At 40.2% G+C, this 22244-nt stretch overlaps 1 protein-coding gene across 1 annotated transcript in view; it reads left to right on the top strand.

Moving 5' to 3' along the window:
• The window catches only part of LOC145342132 (copper-transporting ATPase 1-like), an 82692-nt gene that overhangs the window by 32855 nt on the left and 27593 nt on the right, over window positions 1-22244 (top strand). Inside the window, exons 7-18 of the mRNA XM_080187386.1 lie at window positions 747-908; window positions 1663-1739; window positions 6059-6281; window positions 10683-10916; window positions 11625-11716; window positions 11896-12023; window positions 12331-12485; window positions 15061-15195; window positions 16087-16281; window positions 17762-17944; window positions 19688-19892; window positions 21664-21810. Coding sequence (XP_080043512.1) covers window positions 747-908; window positions 1663-1739; window positions 6059-6281; window positions 10683-10916; window positions 11625-11716; window positions 11896-12023; window positions 12331-12485; window positions 15061-15195; window positions 16087-16281; window positions 17762-17944; window positions 19688-19892; window positions 21664-21810 — 1936 coding nt within the window. The remainder of the gene's footprint in view (window positions 1-746; window positions 909-1662; window positions 1740-6058; window positions 6282-10682; window positions 10917-11624; window positions 11717-11895; window positions 12024-12330; window positions 12486-15060; window positions 15196-16086; window positions 16282-17761; window positions 17945-19687; window positions 19893-21663; window positions 21811-22244) is intronic.

Genomic DNA, 22244 nt, shown 5'->3' with positions numbered 1-22244 from the left:
TAGGTCTCATTGGAGTAGTTGAACTTGCAGACAATTAGCTGGCCAAATATTGACTGTTATCTGGAGAAATGTTAGGGGTGATTTGTTGCACTTTTTTGCTAATTGGTATGCAGTCAGAGAGCATAGGTAGATGTTTTGCCACCTTAAGTGGCTTGTTCACATATCTCTGGATCTCTCTCTTCCTGAACCCCCTTGTTAATTGTATCATTTTTTATTTTGTCTCCTTATTCTTCCTACCAAAATATGCCACTTTACACTTCTGTGCTTTCAATTTAATCTGTCACTTGTCCACCCATTCCATCACTCTGTGTACTCTATCATTATAAAAAGTCTGACAACACCAGGTTTTAGTCCAACCGATTTACTCTATCATTCTCAACAGTTCACAATGCTACCAGGTTTTGTGTCCTCTGCAAATTTTCACTTGCACCCTGTGCTTCAAGCCTAGATCATTTAAAATAGAACAAGAAAAGCAATACCCTAGTAATGAACTCCGGGGAACCCCACTGTATTTGTTTCTTCAGTCTGAGAAACAACTGTTCACCACCACTGTTATCTGTCACTCAGCCAACTTTGTACCCATGTTGACAATATCCATTTTATTCCATGGGGCTTTAACTTTGCTGGCAAGCTTGTTATGTGGCACTTGATGAAACATGTTTTAAAAGTCTGTATATGTGATATTAACTGCCTCACCATTATGAACCCACTTTACTACCTTATCAAATTCTTTCACTTCTACCTAGGTGCGAGGAATGACTTGTGCCTCATGTGTTCATAATATTGAATCAACACTCATGAAAACCAAAGGTATACTCTATACATCAGTAGCTCTTGCAACCAATAAAGCTCACATCAGATTTGATCCTGGGTGCATTGGCCCACGTGATGTTATCAAATGCATTGAGGTGAGTTGTGATTATTTTAATTTTTTGTGTAATAGACTGGTAATTTTAAGATGTTTTATAAATATATTCTAATTGCTTATTGCAATATAATATATTATACATATTTCTGCATCTGTTCACCCCTGGAATGGCCTGAGAACAGGGCCATGGTGTCTGTATTTGATTTGACTGCATTTGACACAGACTCAACTGGCTTAACTCATGTTGCCTGATGAACATGATATCAAACAGATGCTTGTATTTTGTGTATAGCATTGTAAATACTGTGGACACCTTAAACATTCACACTCTTCATCATTGTTACTGTGGTATGTACTGTGATGTGCTGCACCAACTCACCAGAAAAGTTCAACAACACTTCAAATGTATGACTTCCACATAAATTATCAAACGCAACAGATACATGGAAACACTATAACCTCTAAGTTCCTCTCTATTTTACACATCACCCTGACTTGGCTGTATATCACTGTTCATTCATGGTTGCTAAGTCAAGATTCTTGAAAACGGGAGGCGTACCTACACCATAAAGACTGTAATGGTTCAAGAAGGAGGCTTGCACCTTCCTGACAACAGCTGGGAATCACCAATAAATATTAGTCCAACTAATGATAAACATCTGAATAATATGAATGAATTAAAAACTTTACATTGTTAAACATAATTTCTGTACAAATGCAGTTGATTTTGTCAGAGTGATGAAACGGACTAGTACCGTCATGTTGGAGCCCTGAATTTTAATTTGTCTGTGCAGGATCTAGGCTTTGAAGCTTCCTTAGTCAAAAAGGATCGCTCTGCTAGCCACCTGGATCATAGGGAAGAAATCAGACGGTGAGTTCTTCCACATATTAAGTTCACCTTCAGATTATTAGATTTATGAAATGTTGAAACTGAATTTGATGGACTGAACAAATAACAGAAAAGGCATTTTGAGACATGCTGCTACATCTTAAGAGTTTGAATGCAGACTTGCTTACCTTTTATTTCTGTTCACGTGATTATAATCATAGAATCACTACAGTACAGAAGGAGGCCCAGTGAGTCTACCAACCACAATTCCTCCCAGGCCCTATTCCAGTAATCCTCATTTACCCTGCTAATCCTCCAGATACTAGGGTCAATTTAGTATGGCCAGTCAACCTAACCCACACATCTTTGGACTATGGGAAGAAACCTGCGCAAACACAGAGAACGTGCAAACTACACAGACAGTGACCCGAGGCCAGAATTGAACCTGGGTGCCACTACTGCGCCACCATGCCATAAGTTGCATTTCATCACATTATGGTGCACGGTACCACAATTAGGCTGAAACTCGTGTCAAATTTTTATTTTACTGGATAATTTGGGGAATCATCTAGGTTCTTAATGTTATAACTATTGGATCTGTTAGTGTACCATTTTGTAGAACAATAATGATTTGCAACACAAAAGGAAAGCATTCAGTCCATTGAATTTGTGCCAGATCTTTGTCAGAGCAATCGGAAACTAATCCCGTTGCCTGCAGTTATTTCCATAGCCCTGTATATTTCTTGGTTTCAAATATTTATCTAGTTCTCCTTTGAAAAACGCAATGCACTGTACCTCAATTACTTACAGTGGCAAAATATTCTGTCCTCCAGCAACCCTTTGTGTAAAGAAATTTTCTCTAACCTCTGCTTGTGTCATTCTTGGCAGTGACCTTAAATTGATTTTCTGTTTGTTGTTGATTTCCTAACAAGAGAAAGTAGTCCTTCTCCATTCAATCTGTTATAACTCTTCATAATTTTGAAAACCTCTACCAAATCACAGAGCTCTCAAATGCTTTTAAATGACCACCAAATTAGGCAGTGAATTCTAGTCGCCCACCAAACTTTGGATGAAAAGGTCTTTCCTCATATCAACTCTAGTCCTCCTACCAATCACCTTAAATCTATGTGCCCTGGTAATTGACTCTTCAACAAGGGAAACAAGTCTTTCCTGTCTACCCTTTCTAAGCTCTTCAGTATTTTGTGCACCTCAATCAAGTCACACTTGATTCTAAGGAAAACGACTGTAGTCAATCCAGTTTTTCCTCATAGCTGCAATCTACAAACCCTGGCAACATTCCTGTAAATCTCAAGAGCAGTTATGCGGTGTAATGTGATCAGAACCAATACTTAGAATTCCAGTTGTGGCTTGTAGAGTTCCATCATTGCATTTTTGATTTTGTATTCAGTACCTTGCCCAATAAAGGAAAGCATTCCATATGCTTTCTTCACCACCTCGTCAACTTATATTGCCACCTTCAAGAATCTATGGACAAGCACTCCAAGATCTCTCGCTCTTAAACTCTCCATATATCCTGTTTATTGAGTGTTCCCTTGCTTTGTTTGCTCTCTCCAAATGCATTCCCTCACTCTTTTTTTTCTGGATTGAATTCCATTTGCCATTTCTCAACCACTCAACCAAATCACTGAAATAATTTTCAAGTCGGCAGCCATCGTCTCAATATCAACTACGTGGCCAATTTTTCTATCATCTGCAGGTTTCCCAATCATGACTGCTACATTTAACTTTAACTCGTTAATATATAATGACAAATGCAAAGACTCCAACACACAATCCTGTGGAGTAAGGCTCTCCATGTTAAGGGAATTATAGACGTGAATTGTGTCTTTGTGCCAATATGAGTTTGTTATCATAGATATCATAGAAACACTACAGTGTAGAAGGAGACCATTCGGCCCATCAAGTCTGCACCAACAACAGTCCCACCTGGGCCTTATTCCACTACCCCACACTCTTACCCCACTAATCCCTTTAACTTACACATCCTGGGACATTAAGGGGCAATTTAGCATGGCCAGTCAACCTAACCCGCACATCTTTGGACTGTGGGAGGAAACCAGAGCGCCCGAAGGAAACCCACGCAAATACGGGGAGAATGTGCAAACTCCACACAGACAGTGACCCAAGCCAAGAATGGAACCCAGGTTCTTGGAGCTGTAAGCAGCAGTACTAACCACTGTGCCACCTATGTTATGTTGATGCATCACCTAGTGTCTTTGAAAATTGTGGTTAATTATTCATCGATGATCTTGAATCAGTATTGTAATGCAGTATTCATCTGATCAAACCACAAGTAACATGGTTTGAACTAACTGGCATGAAGATTTGGCTGGGAACCGAGTGTATGGTGTCGAAATTTGCTGATGACACCAAGATTGGTGGAACGGCAAATTGTGTGGAGGGTGTGGAGAGTCTGCAGAAGGATCTAGATAGGCTGGGCGAATGGGCCAGGAACTGGCAAATGGAATTTAATGTTGGCAAGTGCGAGATGGTCCACTTTGGTAGGAATAATGGTAGGAAGGATTATTACTTACGTGGAGAAAAACTGCAGCAGGCGACGGTGCAGAGGGACCTCGGGGTCCTTGTGCATGAGTCGCAAAAACCCAGCTTGCAGGTGCAGCAGGTGGTCAGGAAGGCTAATGGGATGCTGGCCTTCATAGCGAGGGGGATTGAATATAAAAGTAGGGAGGTTTTGCTGCGGCTGTATAGAGCATTGGTGAGGCCGCAGCTGGAGTACTGTGTGGAGTTTTGGGCGCCGCACTTACGCAAGGATATTTTGGCCTTGGAGGGAGTGCAGAGGAGGTTTACTAGGCTGATGCCGGAGTTGAGGGGGTTGAGCTATGAGGAGAGGCTGAATAAACTAGGCTTGTACTCGTTGGAGTTTAGAAGAATGAGGGGAGATCTCATTGAGACGTATAAGATGATGAATGGGATGGATAGGATAGAGGTGGAGAGACTCTTCCCGCTCAGAAAGGACAGTAGGACTAGGGGGCACAGCCTCAAGATAAAGGGGGGGGTGGTTTAGAACAGAGTTGAGGAGGAACTTCTTCACTCAAAGGGTGGTGAATCTCTGGAATTCTCTGCCCATTGAAGTGGTGGAGGCTGCCTCGCTAAATATTTTTAAGACGTGGGTTGATGGGTTTTTGATAAGAGAGGGGATTAAGGGTTATGGGGAGAGGGCGGGAATGTGGAACTGAGCCACAACAGATCAGCCATGATCTTATTGTATGGCGGGGCAGGCTCGAAGGGCTAGATGGCCTACTCCTGCTCCTATTTCTTATGTTCTTATGACACTTGTTTGTATAGAAAAACTAGGAACACAGTATGAATAAAAAGCTTATTTTGTATGTGTGGGGTGGGTGGTGAGGGAGAGGTAGGTTTGATGTTCAAATTATTAAAATGTAATGTTTTATTTCATCTTATGAGACAAATTTTGCACAGATTGCAACAAGAAAGGATGTCACTAACTAGGGGGCAGTGATTTAACATAAGGAGCAGGAGATTTAGAGGACTTTTGAGGAAAATCTTCTTCATCCAGAGGATGGTGGGAATCTGGAACCCTCTGAAAGGGTGGTAGAGGCAGGAACCCTCACAACATTTAAGAAACATTTAGATGAGCGTTTGAAACGCCATAGCACACATGGGTACAGACCAAATACTGCAAAATGGGATAGATGGGTGCTTGATAGCTGGCACAAACACAATGGACCAAAAGGCGACTCTCTTTGTGCTGTAAAACACTAATTTGAACATCAAACCTACCTGTCTCTCAACCACCCACCCCAACACATACAAAATAAGTTTTTTGTTCATATTGTGTTCCCGGTTTCTCTATACAAACAAGTGTCCACAATCATTATGTTAAAAAGCAGACAAATCTTCATGCCACTTAGTTCAAACCATGTTACTTGTGGTTTGATAAGATGAATGCTACTAGTAAAGATTCAAGATCATCCCTGAATAATTAACCACAGTTTTCATATTTTTCCACTTTGGGCACCTAGTCCTGCAACAGTTGTGTGCAGCACAAATTAGATCCTGTATAAGGCTTGCATTTTACACCAATACTGCTAAAGTGTAATAGTGCCTTTACACACACCAATATCCTTCTGACTTTGCAAATTGAGAATTAATGGAGTGAAAATCAGTGGAGAGTACTATGAGCATTGGATTGAAACTAACCAAGCTCGTTGTAAACCTTTTTGAGCATGGTTTTGCCATAAAGTTGAGAGGAAAATGCAATCCAATTCAGATCTAATGAGCTTTTATTTAAGACTTTATATTTTGACCTGTTGATTTCTGATAATTAAAAGGCTTTTATTGTGACTTGTTTCTCTCAGGTGGAGGAGGTCCTTCTTGATCAGCCTATTTTTTTGCATTCCTGTGATGATCATGATGATTTACATGATTGTTGCAGACCATGCATTCTACAAGAGCCATCAGAATGGCTCAACTATAAATGAGCTTGAAAAACACCATGCCACCATGTTTCTGGAGCGACAGCTCCTTCCTGGGTTATCCATTATGAACCTGCTGTCCTTCTTACTCTGTGTTCCAGTTCAGGTATGCATTGTTTCTGATATGGGTGTGTTGAATTTAATTTTTAATCTGTTTCTGGATATTTGTGCATGGAAAGTGACTATAAACCTGAAATGCTTTGAAATTGAGATTCTACCATTAGCCAATTAAACATGTGTTTACATAAAAGCTTTTTTCAAGTCAACAACTTTTCATCACTTTGACCAACTTTACTTTTTCCCAGCTTCCTTTGCCCAATCGAGGGATCAGAGGCACATTGTAGCACCCTCTACCTCTGTTCCATTGCAATTATCTGCACAGATTAAAGATTAAACACGCACTTTTCAGATCTATATGATGCCATTTCATATAACTGCATAACACTTGCCATTGAGCCATCAAGAAGCATTGGAAACGTTCTTCTTAAAAATAAAAAAAAATAGAGAATTGTTTCCTTTCAACGTTCCCGTTTTAAAAATGATCTGCCTATGCAGACTGCAGCTGTGCATTTCCACTCACTGGCAACAAATATTGGCTGAGGCAGTAGGGATTCCTTAAGACAGCTGTGGAGGTGAGTTTGGGTTGAACTGTTGTGGTGTTTGAGATAGCTAATGGTAACATTCCCCTCTGAGTCTGAAGGTTGTGGGTTTGGGTTCAAATTCAATGCCAGGGTGTGTTTCATTTTAAAAAAAAGGAAACTTAATGACTGATACCAAGTGCTCAATACTGCAGAAAACACACGGAAGTATAAAAAGCGTTGGGGGTGAAATTAGAAAGGAAATTAGGAAAGCTAAGAGAGGGCATGAAAATATTAGCAACTAAAATCAAGGAAAAACCCAATTTTTTTTTTAATTGAACAAAGGGCAAGAGGATAAGTATACAAAGAGTAGGACCTATTGGAGTCCATTTGCATAACTTGTGTGTGGAGGGTGAGAACACTGGTTTAGTTTTTAATGAATAATTTGCATCTGTTTTCACAAAGGAGTGGGACAATATAAACATTGTCTGCATTGAGAACGAGTCTGAAATATTGGATAAGGTTAACAGTGAGATGGGAAGCATTAAGAAGGTTTAACATTTTTGAAAGTGGATAAGCCCAAGGCCTAGATGTAATATATCATCGACTGTTAAAGGAAACAAGAGAAGAAACAATCGAGGCTCTGACCATCATTTTTCAATCTTTTCTGGCCACTGGTTCAATGCTGACATTATATGATTAAAAGGTGGAAAGGGTTAGACCACATAATTACAGACCAGTCAGCCTAACCTTGGTGGTGGGAAGACTATTGCAAAAATTTTGAGGGACAGGATAAATCTTTACTTAGAATCTATTAAGGGAAGGTCATGTCTTACTGGCATTGCATTTTTTGAGGAGATATTGAGAGTGGATTACGGTAGTGTGTTGATTGTAATCTGTATGGATTTTGACAAGGCTTTTGATAAGGTGCCAAATGACTGGCATGAAAGTAAAAGCTCATAGGATCCAAGGCAAAGTGGCAAGATGGATCACAGAGGTAGAAAGCTGAAGGTAATGGTTGTGTATGGAAGTGGAGTTCTGCAGGGCTCAATGCTTGGTCCCTTTTTGAGGTATATGTAAAGATATATTAATGATTGGACTTGAATGTAAGAAGTATGATTGGGAAGTTGTAGGTGATATAAAATTGACTGGTGGCCTCAGGAAGATAACAGTGGTGTAGTCGATGAGACAGAATACTGAGAAATGGAGCTCAATCGGAGAAATGTGAGATAATGCATTTGGGGAATATTAACAAGGCAAGGGAATAGACAATATATGGTTAGATATTGAGAACTGTAGGGGAGCAGAGGGGCCCTGGACTGCATGTCCATGGGCCCCTGTAGGCTGGCCAGGTTGATAAAGTGGTAAAGAAATATTACAGGATTAACCTTTATTAATTGAAGCATGTTAATATAAAAGCTAGGAGAGTGTGGTGGAACTGTATAAAACAGTGGCAACCTGCAGCTGGAATAACTTCTGGTTATCGCACCATATGAACGTTATGATTGTACTAGAGGGGGAGGATTTATGACGATGTAGTCTGGAGGAGAGATTGGATAGGCTAACATTGTCAACTTTGAATCAGAGGAGGCCGAGGTTGGAGTAAAATTATGTTTAGATAGAGTAATTAGGAAGCCTCTATTCCCTTTAGGGTTGCATACCAAGGGACATAGATTTAGGGGAAGAGGTAGGAGGTTTTGAAGGGATTTAACAGAAATTTTATTCAGCGAGAGAGTGATGAGGTTCTGGACAGGTGGTGGAGGCAGGAACCATCATAGGATTTAGAAAGTACTTGGCTATGCACTGGAAATGCTGTAAGTCAACAAGGTTTTACACCAAGATTTGTAAAATGGGATTAGTTTGGATGGCTTCTTGTTAGCTAGAATGAACACGATAGGCTAAGTAGCCTCCATCCATGCTGTGAATTTCCTATGTGTATGACTTTTTGTTGGGGGTGCCATTTTTTAGATGCAATGTTAAACCATGGTCTCATCTACCTGATGTATAAGGAGAGATTGGTCAGTTAGGGTTGTATTCACTGGAATTCAAAACAATGAGGGATGACCTCAGAAATCTATAAAATTCCAACAGGAATAGACAGGGTAGATGCAAGAAGGATGTTCCTGATGGTGGACGTGTCCAGAACCGGGGGTCACAGTCTGACGATACAGGATAGACCGTTTAGGACAGAGATAAGGACAAATACTGTGCTATTTTGAAAAAGTAAGGATACTCTCCTTGGTGTCCTGGCTAATATTTATCCTCGATCAGTGGAACAGAAACAGATTATTTGGTCATTATCTCATTGCTGGTTGTGGGACTTTGCTGCGCACCAATTGGCTGCTGCATTTTCCACATTTGATTTTAGCGCAGTTCCAAAGTGTTGAAAGGTAGCAAACATAGCCATAGAAAAGGAGGACAAGAGAAAGTGGGAGAGTTATAGGCCAGTTATTCTAACACTTGTTGTAGGCAACATGTGGCCATCTAAAATAGGGTTATGATGACAAGGCACTTAGAAAATCATAATATGATTAAGCAGAGTCAACAAATTTATTGAAGGTAAATCATGTTTGATGAATCTGTTTTTTTGTGGAAGTGATTTGTACAATAGAAATTGGAGAGTCAATCGATGTCATATATTGGATTTTTCAAAAGCGTCAATAAGGTGTCACAAAATTAAGACCCACGGCATGAATTGTGACTTGATTTGTGGAATGAAAGCAGGGATAAAAGGAAAGTTTTAGGGTTAGCAAACCGTCACTAAAGTAGAATCGCAAGGTTCAGTTCTTGGACCTGTTATTTATTGTTACATTGATGATGAGATGGAGGGTAAAGTATCCCAGTTTGCTGCTGATACGTAGTTAGATGGGAAAGTAAGCTATAAGAAGGACACAAAGAAGTGACTGAGAAACACATATGGATTAGTTGAGTGGCTGTGAACATGGCAGATGCAGCACAACGTAGTGAAGTGTGACGTTGTCCACCACAGTAGGAAAACTAAAACAGCAGAATATGCTTTGAATGTGAGAGACTTGGAAATGTTTGCATTTAGAAGAACCTAGGTGCCCTTGTTCACCAATCCAGAAAGTTAACATACACTGTGTCAGTGCAACTTTTCTGAACGACAAACAATTTTTTGTTACCAATGGATTGGAGTCTGGGTAAGTGAATCTTACTTCAATTATGTAGAGCATTGATGTGGCCACACCAGGAGTATTGTGTGTGATTTTTGGTCTCCTTATCAATGGAACGACATATTTGCCTAGGAGGGAATGCAACTAACGTTAGACTGGTTCTGTGATTGATGGGGTTGCCCTTTGAGGAGAGTTGAATAGGCTAGGCTTGAATTCTCTGGAATTGAGAAGAATGAGAGGCTTGACCAGGTAGTTTTTCCTAGCTTGGGAACCTAGAACATGGGCTGACTGTCTCAGAATAAGGGCCATCCATTTAAGACTGATATAAGGAGAAATTTCTTCACGCAAGAAAGGATTGTGACTCTTTGAATTTTTCTACCCTATGTGCTGTGGATGCTCAGTCATTGGGTATATTCAAGACAAAAACCGCTTAGATTTTTGGGTATGAAAGGAATTAAGGAATAGAACAGTGGATGATGGAGTTGAGATAGAAGATCAGTCATGATCTTTTTGAATGGCAAAGCAGACTCGAAGGGCCAAATTACGTACTACTCCTATTTCTTATTCTCTTAATACAGCGGAGTCTACATTCCAAAAAGATTCAATTGCCTATAAAGTACTTTGGGGCTTCCTGAGGTTGTAAAAGGCACTGTATCAATGCAACTTTTCTTTGTCCTTCGTGTTGTTATTAATTGGGAAGAGGCAATGCTAATGGTGGCTGAGAATTTTATATATTTTGTTGTTGTGCAGCCTCAACTCTTCTGGATATAAGTTTTTAACTAGAAATTCTTTCAGTTTGTAGGTGGATGGTACTTCTATATTCAAGCGTACAAGGCACTCAAACACAAAACTGCCAACATGGATGTGCTGATAGTTCTAGCTACAACTGTTGCTTTCTTGTATTCCTGTGTAATTCTGGCCATTGCTATGGCGGAAAAGGCCAAAGTGAACCCCATAACTTTCTTCGATACGCCTCCGATGTTGTTTGTCTTCATTGGCTTGGGCCGGTGGCTTGAGCACATAGCTAAGGTGAGAAAAGAAAAGCCTAACTTTAATAGCATTATGATTTGGTTTCTTCTTGTATTAGTTGCCTACTTTCCTCTCTGTCCCGATAATGCAGGTACTAGCTTGGGTGTATATACAATATGGCTGAGTTTCAAAATCTCACTCAACTGACCAATATTGATGAGTGAACTTTGACAAGCTCTGTGAGTGGGGTGACGCTGTGACTGAGCCTGAAGATGTCTTAACCCAAAAATCACATGCACACCTTAAATCTGCTTAATTGCCTCAGAATGGCAAAGCCTGATTAATGTTTATTTTTTTTCTTCTGGTACTGAGACAAATTGCTGTGCTGTTGACAGAATGGTGCTAAGCTGAGATGTGGAACTAAATGTGTTAATTTTTGGCCTGTGTTGTTCACCAATTCCCTGGGCCAGCAACGGGGTTTGTAGCTTGCAGTCAGTAGAACCTTGGCTCACGTGTTTCTCTGTAGGTGGCTCAGATTGATTTCCTGTGGATGTTCTCAAGAGGTTTATGGAAATCATTTGGTTGTGCTTGGCAGCCTAAAATTGAAAGAGCAGCAGCACTGTCGCTCTGTCATCTAACAATCAAATTATTTTGTTTTTAATGTATATGCTGCTGCCCTGCAATTGAAAAGAGCTGATTTTTAAAATTGTTGTAACTTTTCTAAATATGTAATTTTAAAAATTAGATTAATAAAGATTGTTTTTGTAGAGCAAGACGTCGGAAGCACTTGCGAAGCTGATGTCATTGCAGGCAACTGAGGCAACTATAGTGAAGATAAATGAGGATCATTCCATTTTAAGGTGTGTGGTTTTATATAAAAAAAATTTAACATGTATAATACTCATTAAATGAACAAATTTATCTTGCCCCTGACCATTATTTTGTGACACAAATTGTATTTCATTGTTGCACAAGAATAATTCATTAATTTGTTTGGTCAAATTCTGACCTGATTATTATCATTTTCTTGTCTCGTTAGTGAGGAGCAAATCGACGTGGAGTTGGTGCAACGAGGGGATATTGTAAAGGTGGTTCCAGGTGGAAAATTCCCTGTAGATGGCAGAGTTATTGAAGGGTATTCAATGGCAGATGAATCTCTGATTACAGGTAAGGACAGAATAACATTCTACTTCGGCATTTCAAAAGGCAAGCAATGTAATATGAGTTTTCAGGGAGTGCAGGTTGGAAGTGCACTCAAAACATTTTTTTGCACTCTGTTTTAGTTTGTAAGGTGTCTAGGAGATCCAGGCAAGGTCCAAGCATCTTTCAGGTTATTCTCCATGCTTCATTAGTAGCAAACAATGTAAAAGGGGCATGGTAACTACATTGTTACATGGAGGAATATGTATTTGATTACTGGAGCTATTTGCAGTTACATAACGTTAGTCTCTTTTGCGCTCTGTTTTGTTTGTAGGTGAAGCAATGCCAGTCACTAAAAAACTGGGGAGCAGTGTGATTGCAGGCTCCATTAACCAGCATGGAGCTTTATTAGTTGAAGCTACTCACGTTGGTTCCGAAACCACTCTCTCCCAGATTGTGAAACTTGTAGAAGAAGCTCAAACCTCTAAGGTAAAGTCTTTGTGCTCATTGTTTCTGACCTTGGTAATCCATTATGGGGATTTTTTTTTGGTGGAAGGTAGATCTGAAAAGCAAACATTCTAAACATTATCTGGAATTTCTTTTTAGTTTTGCTTTTCAAATTCTTTCACTAATTTGTGATCAATGTTTTTCATTTATTTAAATCCCGGGCCTTTTATCTCTCCTTCTGATTTGAGGCCAATGGGAATCATTTTAGAGGAAAACGCTGTCTACATATGCCGCATTTGGATATGGACTGCTTCAGTATCTGATGAATTGTTTATGGTGCTGAACAATGTGCAATCTTTAGTGAATATCTCACTTCTGACCTTATGATGGAAGGAAGGTCATTGAAGTAGCTGAAGATGCTTGGCCCTAGGGCATTCCTGAGGTGAAGTCCTGGAGCTAAGATGACTGACCTCCAACAATCACAACTGCTTTCCTTTGTGGAATGACTCCAACTAGCAGAGAATTTTTCCACTGATTTCCATTGTCTTCAGTTTTGTTAGGGCTCCTTGATGCTGCACTCGGTCAAATGCAGTCTTGATTGCAAGGGCAGCCACCCATATCTTACCACTAGAGTTCAGCCGTTTTGCCCATGTTTGCAATAAGGCTGTAATGAGGTCAGGAGCTGAGTGACACTGGTAGAATCTAAACAAAATGAGCAGGTTATTGCAAAGCGAGTGTCATTTGGTAGTATTGTTGATGACCCTTATCATCACTTCACTGACGATTGACAGTAGACTGATTGGGTGGTAATTGGCTGGGTTGGACTTGTTCTGTTTTTTGTGTATAGGATATACCTGGACAATTTTCCACATTGTCAGGCAGATGCCAGTGTTGGAAATGTACTTGAACAGTTTAGCTAGGTGCGTGGCAAGTTTTCAGTACTATTACCAGAATATTGTCAGGGCCCATAGGCCATTTCTTGATATCATGTGGAGTGAATCATATTGGCTGAAGACTGGCATCTGTGATGCTGGGGATCTCCGTAGGGGGCTAAGATGGATTATGCCCTCGGCACCTCTGACTGAAGATTGTTGCAAATACTTCAACCCTATCTTGTGCACTGATGTGCTGAGTTCCCCCAGCATTGAGGATGGTGATGTTTGTGGATCTGCCACCTCCTCCAGTGAGCTATTCAGTTGTCCACTGTCATTTACAGCCGGATGTGGCAGAACTGCAGAGCTTAGAACTCATCTGTTGGCTGTCTATCACTTGTCGCTTATATTTGGCACATGAGTAGTTGCGTGTTGTTGCTTCAGCAGATTGACACCTTATTGTTATGTACTATCTTGGCATGTCCTCCTGCACTCTTCATTGAACCAGGATTGATCCCCTGGTTAATGGTTAAAGTGGTACATGCCTGGCTATGAGATGACATATTGTGCTGACTACGATTCCACTGCTGCTGATGGCCCACAGCACCTCATGATTGCCTAGTCTTGAGTTGCTAGATCTGTTCCCAATCTATCGCGGATATCACGGTGGTAATGCCGCAGAACACAGTGGAGATTCATCTCATTATGAAGATGGGATTTGGCCTCCACAAGCTCCATGTGCTGCTCGCTCCAACCAATACTGACATGGACAGATGCATCTGCAACAGGCAGGTTGGTGAAAATGAAATCAACTGTTCTTTTGCCTCTTTTTAGTTTCCCCACCACCTGCCATAGACCTATCCAGTGGCTTTGTCCTTTAAGAATGGGCAATAAATGTTGGCCACCCAGTGACACTCATGTCTCACAAATGAATTTAAAAAAAAAACTCAACCAGCTTGGTTAGTAATGGTGAGACTGAGCCACTCTTGGTGGAACTGAAGGAAAGGTGCACTTCTGCAGTGAACACTGAGAGATCTTTCCAGAAATGGTAAATAAAATGACTTTTCAAAAGCTACTTGGAAAACAATTAGTCTTACTCTTGCCCTTCCCAAGGTAAATAAAAACATTGTAGAAATGGGAAAGCTGCTCTTTATTGTTCATCTGTTCAGGCTTTGGCTTTTTATGGCCTTGGCCACAAAATTTATTTGTTTCTTATTTGTATCATTCCTTTGTTGCTATATATCTGTATGTCATTGCTTAGTATAGGATAGGACTTTTGTCCATCATTTGTTCCTGACTTAGACAATCTTGTGGGATTCAGCTGATTGTCATAACTTAGGGAGATGCTGGAGCTCTTTACGTCCCCTGCAAGTTGGTCATTTGCAATGGAGTGGAGAGAGGGATATTCCTATGATACCTTGTAATATCATAGCATGCTATCAGTACCAACTCAAGGGTTTTTTTGTTGCATGTTAAACTTGCTGATTTATCATTAAAGGAGAAGTAATGGAAAATATATCATGTGATATAATATTGATATCTACATCTTGATACCTTCTGCTATATTTGGGCAGATTTATACATTGTGTATCATCCAGAAAATCTTTGAATTGGTGGCAAAGGATGGAAGAATATCCTCCGCCCTGACTGCCACCTCCCATTCACCCAGATTTAGATGATATTCATTTCTCTAGACTATTTTAAGTTTAATACAAACTCCACAATTTATTATGTTCATTTTTCAGGCCCCCATTCAACAGTTTGCAGACAAGTTGAGTGGATACTTTGTCCCTTTCATTGTTGGGGTTTCTGTTGCTACTCTGATTGCCTGGATTATCATTGGATTTTTCAATTTTAACCTTGTGGAAGAATATTTCCCTGTAAGTATTAGCATTTAAGCAGAATGACATGCTTGGAAAGTTGGTGAATATAGATGATTCAGTTTGAAATCAGAAATGTAGTTATTAAGACTAGAACATTGCCGATAGCTCATTTGGTGATGCAAATACCAACATTGGTCCGGGTATTGTTGCCACGGATGCAATGTTGAATGATTGTGTGGACCTTTTCTTAAGGTTTAGGGGTGTCAACACTCCTGATGATTTGGCTGATAATGTGAAAGTATGATGGAGGCATGCACATCGGAGTATCCCAGGCTTTGCTCTATCTGGCTAGTGTGTTAAAACTGATATGAAGGCCAGAAATTGGTGACTGTTCCACTGATTCCTAATATAACTTCAGTCGAATTCATGCAAAAAAACTATACACTGGGTCCCAGCTTTGTGCCCAGCCTTTCTGGAAAGCCTTGATGAGATCACCCCATTTAATAAGGTGGCTATCATAATGTAGTAGAATTGCAAATGCCTGAGTTTTTGAACTGCTTGATTATCCTGGAATGCCTCCATTGGTTGTCATTCTCATAGCTAATGACATTAATGATACTGGTCATATTAATTTGAGAAATGAACCTCACATCCCCATGTTGGAGATTATTGTTTGGACTCTGGGAGATCTTAAAAGACTTGTTACATAAAAGGTGCCCTGCCACCCCATTTTAGAGGTGATGGAAGCAAGGCACATTAGCAATATTTAAGAGGCATTTGGATGGGTACATGAATAGGGAGGAAATAGTGATTCTGAGTGAGGACTGAAGGTTTTGGGCTTAGAGGGCTGAATGGCCTATGTTAGTGTTGTACTTTTTGTTTTGTTTTCTTTCTACTTTGTTATTATTATACCTGCCAGTTGAGACTGACTTGACTGTTTTTCCTTAGGGTTACAACAAAAGCTTGTCTCAACCAGAGGTGATTGTGCGCTTTGCATTCCAAGCCTCTATTACTGTCCTCTGCATCGCATGCCCCTGTGCATTGGGATTAGCAACACCTACTGCAGTGATGGTGGGAACTGGAGTAGGTGCACAGAATGGCATCCTAATTAAAGGTGGGGAACCATTGGAGATGGCACACAAGGTAGGCACAATGAAAAACTGTAATGTCAGGACAAATGCTGTATAATTGTTGTGCATATATATAAACTAATATTAGGTGTTAAATCTTGTGGATTTTCCTGCTGGAGTCTGTTGTCCACTGGTCTTTGTTAGGACTTCTACATCTGGCATTTATTTTTCTACAAACAGAATTCAAGTGCCCTATAAATTTCTCCCATTCATATAGTAAACAGCAAAAAAAGCAGTGGGGAAAAGAACTTTAAAAACGGGACATTTTGAAATAATAATCAGAAATGAATTAGGTCTGTATAAATATTTTTCCTCCATGTTTCAATGAAGTCAGAGGAAAAATCATCACAGTATCCTTGCAGTGCATCCCTGATACGTCGAGTTCATAACACTGATACATCCCCAATATATGTGACAACAGCTTGTATTTCTATAGCACCTTTAACATAATAAAACATACCAAGGTTCTTGGATTATAAACTTAAATTTGATGCAGGTGATATTTGAGCGAATGACGAAAAGTTTGATCAAAGGAGGGTGGACATACAAAGAGGATTAGCGAGGGAATTCCAGTCCTTGGGGCCAAGCAGCTGAAAGCACAGCCCTTAATGGTGGAGCAAATAAGATCAGGATGCTCAGATGAATGTGAATATCTCCAAGGGCTATAGAAGTGGAAGAGATTGCAGAGCGTTAGGGAGGGATTGTGACATGGGATATACAAACAAGGAAGAAAATGTTTACATTATGGTACTGCTTGTCCAGGGGCCAGTCAGGTCAGCGAACCCACAGATGTTGAACAGGACTTAGTGCGATAAGGGCTCGGGCAGCAGAATTTTAGCTGTTTCTTGGTTAAGATTGTCTACGTAAAGGAATTGTTCGCTGCAGTTAAGTAAGACAAGGGTGTTCTTTTGATTTGGATTATTGAGCTGCTCTGTAGTGGTTCTGTAATATTTTAATGTTGTTATTTCAAGAACCCCACAAAGTCTGAGCATTATTGTGAAACCAATTTCTGTGCAAGCTATTGAAAATTCTTTATAATTCTATAATTTGTTACATGCTTAGATCTGCAAATCATGTTACCTCCAGTCTACTTAGTCCACAACCAATAACCTTTCTAGAGCAACAATGGCAGAAGTCTATGGAGAAATTGATTTAATTTTAACCACAAATGGTATCTGACCTGGGAGAAACATGGGAAGATGGGAATTGAGTTTACTACTTTTCCAATTAGCATAACAAGAACCTTATTTTCATTGACTTCATCACGCCAGTCCTCTACTTTGATACTCTACCACAGCAAATTTGCAGTCTCCTATTAGCTTGGTATTCTAGTTGAAATTACTACCACAGGGACTTCTTTTTTGGCAAAATTAAAATTGGCTTTTTAGGCTGAGCGTTCTGAAGTTAAATACAGTTAAGCAGTGGATTGGATTGGACATTACTGTATTGACACTGATGTTTCAGTACAATAATAAGGTTTCTGTCTTATTCAGATTAATACAGTAGTTTTTGATAAAACGGGAACAATCACGCATGGAACACCCCGAGTGATGAACCTGAAGATGTTGTCAGAAAGTAATTACATATCTCAGAAGAAGCTGTTGGCCATTGTTGGCACTGCAGAAACAAACAGTGAACATCCATTGGGTGTAGCAGTAACCAAGTACTGTAAACAGGTATAATCCTCTTTTATTCATCATGTCAATTCACCATGAGCAAATTTGTGATTGGCAGGTTTTTTAAAATCAGAAATCAATCAGTAGAACTAATAGTTTTGCTGTACTTTTGGACTGGGAGCATGTTTTCAGTATAAAATATCCCTTATAAATGAGAGATGCAAAAGTGGGAAGGCAAGCAGGATGCAAAATTTTGCATAGAATCCCTACAGTGCAGGAAAAGGCCATTCAGCCTACCGAGCCTGCACCAACAATAATCCCACCCGGGCCCTATCCCTGTGACCCCAAATATTTACCCTGCTAATCCCCCTGACAAGATGGAGTAATTTAGCATGGCCAGTCAACTAACCTGTATGCCTTTGGACTGTGGGAGGAAACCAGAGCACCCAGAGGAAACTCACGCAGTCTTTGAATATCAACACGTATAAGTTACACACCTTTTAAAAAATATTCAGTTTTTCTATCCTTAACCTTCTATCCAAGATGAATAACTTCACACTTCCCTACATTACACTCCATCTGTCACCTTGTTGCTCACTGACTTAACTTGCCTCGATCTCTTTGCAGCCTCTCTGTGTCCTCCCTTTCCACTTAGCTTGGTATTATCAGCAAACTAGGATACATTGCTCTCTGTCTCTTCATCTAAGTCATCAATATAGATTGCAAACAGCTGAGGTCCCTGTATTGAGTCTTGTGGCATCCCACTATTTATTGCCCATCAGCTTGAAAAAGCCCCATTTCTGTGCACTTTTTTTTTGTGAAAGTTCTTTGATTGTATAAATGCAGCCATTAGCAGACTATAACCACAGTGTATATTGGTAAATCTGCAATTCTGTGTTATCTCATTTTCCAGGGTATGATTGGAAATATAAAACTAATTTATTGATGATGTAAATTACTAGTAACATATCAAAGTGATGATTTCTAAGGATACATAGTATTGTACAAATTGTGTATTGAACTGATTTTGAAAGCAGCTGAGAGATTCAGGCAACAGTTGAAGGAGCTCCTGGTCACCTGTGCTGATCTGAGGAAGGATGTTCTTGCTCTCGAGGAAGTGCAGCAAAGATTTACCAGACTGATTCTGGGGCTGGCAGGACTGATGTATGAGGAGAGATTTACTAGGTTAGGATTGTTTTTGCAGGAGTTCATACGAATGAAGGGGGATCTCATAGAAACTTATAAAATTGTAACAGGACTTGATAAGATAGATGCAGGGAGGATATTCCCAATAGTGGGGACATCCAGAACCAGGGGTCACAGTCTGAGGATTCAGGGTAGACCATTTAGGATGGAGCTGAGGAGACATTTCTTCGCCCAAACAGTGGTGAGCCTGGGGAATTCATTACCACAGGAAGTAGTTGACACCAAAATATTGAATGTATTCAAGGGCTGGATATTGCACTTGGGGGGTGAATGGGATCAAAGGTTATAGGGGAAAAAGCAGTATTAGGCTATTGAGTTGGATGATCAGCCATGATCATAATGAATGGTGGAGCAGGCTCAAAGGGCCAACTACCATTTGAGCCTGCTGCAATCTGTGTTTCTCGGTATCATGTTAGCTTCCTTAATAACTGTGCCCAGTGTGCTGTTTTCCAAATCTTTGGCTGACTGATTACCTGTGGGTTTCTTTGTGTTTCACACACTTATTACAAGAGGAAGAGGGGATAACAATGAAAGAAAGTGGCAGACGTAGTAGCTCACAAAGTAGAGCAAAAATAACTTTCTTTTCCCCCAATTCAGGAACTAGGTTCAGATGTGCTTGGCTCATGTTCTGATTTTCAAGCAGTTGCTGGCTGTGGTATCATGTGCAAAGTCTCCAACATTGAATCACTACTCACCAAAAAGAATCTCGAGGTTGAGCACAACACGGTGCTGATTCAGATCAGTGAGAGAAGCAGTGGCGATGGCTCGTCACATCCTTTAATTAAAGAGCCCCAAGCAGAAAGTAAGTGACTTTTCTTGTCTGTTATAGCATAACGAAACATGACAAGTGGTGCGATGTTGATTCGGATGACTTCTTGTTAATGTGCGCGTTATTGTGGCAATTGTTAGGCAGGGGTCAGGAAGTCCCCGTTTTGAGAGAGACAGTAAATAAGGACTTTCCCTTTCCCTTGGACATCTGCCAGCAGCTTGCTAGAAACAGTTCTTGTGAGTGGCCTGAGTATGGGTAGTCATAGTTAATTAAAGTCAATGTTGGAAAACTAGGGCTATAGTCAAAGCTTTGATATTTTCTGGTGTATAATATCATTTCTGTTACATTAGTGCTTAATCCTCGTGCTCTGATATCGGATACCACTTGCCATGATAAATGAGCATGATTTAGTTTGTATTGAAAACGTTTAAATTATTGGTGTATTCGAATTGTATTTTACAAAATTGTTTTTACCCTATTTCTCTTCTTGTGGAAAAATATTACCAATGTGTTTTAGTAGTCACCAGTCTATTTCCTCTGTTTTCTTTACTTGGATCTTTTAAAATAATGAACTTAGTCATTCTGGAAACATTGCTGTGCAGCTGTTAGGGTACCAGATCAGAAACGCAACAAAATCACAGAATTCAGTCCATCGAGTCTGCACAATGCATGAAATGCCCTGATCTGTCCACCTAATCCCATTTGCTAGCCCTTGGCCCATAGCCTTGAATGTTATAGTGTGCCAAGTACTCATCCAAGTACTCTTAAAGGATATGAGGCAGCCCACCTCCACCACCCTCCCAAGCAGTACATTCCAGACTGCCCCCACCCTCTGAGTAAAAAGGTTCTTCTTCAAATTCCACCCCCCCCCAAACCTCCCACTTTTAACTTTTGTCCTCTTGTAAATGACCACTCAACTAAGGGGAATAGCTGCTCCCTATCCACTTGTCCATGCGCCTCATAATCTCGAACACCTCAAACAGATCGCTCCTCAGTCTTCTCTTCTCAACAAGTTATGAGGACGTTATGGACCCCAACAATTTTTCTGTTTTGGCATTAATGTGTGGATCGAATGGTTCACTCCAGGCACAATTCTAGTGACAAACCACAGAGCTTTTATCAAAACAAACTTTATTTAATAGCATATTTTAACTATAAAAATGAATTTGCTAAACATTTAACAATTGGAACAATACTTAAACATGATGAGATACAATTCTTAACTGCTATCCTATCGCTGAGTTCCAATCAAAATGTCCCTTATAGACTTAAACCTATCTTTATAATTAGTTAGCAAAAACAGACATACTTGCTTGTGACTTAGGTTAACAGTCCTGGAGCTTTCAGAAAGCCCCTGAAGAGAGAGAAACAGAGACTCACTTGTTTCTTCCAGCAGGTTCAGGTAGCAAGCGCTTGTATTATAAATAAAAACGAAACTGGTCTTTTCTGCAAGCTTAGCTCTTCCCATTAAGAGCATGGCTCTGTCCCTGCCAATCAGCCTAATCAAAACTTGCATGACTCTGCATATGTACTCTAAAATCCCAGGAGAAGCTAAATAAACAAAAGGTCCATTAACTCTACAAAGAAACACATTCCCAGCTAAAATCAGTTACTGTCCTGCATTCTCAGCAGAAATTGACTCCTGCAATAAAACACTGCCTTTCAAAGCAGCCCCACGTTACGCGTAAAATATATCAAAATAGCACAGTATCATTACGCAGCAATTATGGTGAGAATTATGGTATTCAGTTCATTACTTACATTTTTGCAGATCAGTTTAGTGTTTCAATTTTCTCCGACACAGATTCAGGGAACTCTCAGATCTTTTCAGTACTAATTGGAAATCGTGAATGGATGAAGAGGAACGGTCTGCATGTCAGTAATAATGTGGATAGTAGCATGATGGAACATGAAAGCCGGGGACAGACAGCGATACTGGTCTCTGTAGATGGTAAGAACATGAGCAATTTCTAATTTCAATTAGAAGTAATCTACCTTGGAATCGAAGCAGGAAGGTGTCTGTGTATGGAAGTTTAGTGAGGGGAAAGGATTGTGTTTGACTGTGAAAGTGTAGGTGATTCTGCTTTTTCTACTTGCACAACACTAAACATTGCTTGGGCAAGGTAATGGAAGTCTGTTGAATTATGTCCCCAACAAATCTTAAGAACATAAGAACGTAAGAAATAGGAGCAGGAGTAGGCCATCTAGCCCTTTGAGCCTGCCCCGCCATTCAATAAGATCATGGCTGATCTGTCGTGGCTCAGTTCCACTTTCCCGCCCTCTCCCCATAACCCTTAATCCCCTCTCTTATCAAAAACCCATCAACCCGCATCTTAAAAATATTTAGCGAGGCAGCCTCCACCACTTCAACGGGCAGAGAATTCC

This window comes from Carcharhinus amblyrhynchos, chromosome 4 (genome assembly GCF_965287045.1).
Source record: "Carcharhinus amblyrhynchos chromosome 4, sCarAmb.v2.hapA, whole genome shotgun sequence".
In the NCBI taxonomy this organism is placed as follows: domain Eukaryota; kingdom Metazoa; phylum Chordata; class Chondrichthyes; order Carcharhiniformes; family Carcharhinidae; genus Carcharhinus; species Carcharhinus amblyrhynchos.
Note: the sequence above shows the minus strand (reverse complement) of the source record. Positions and strands in the feature narration are given on the sequence as shown.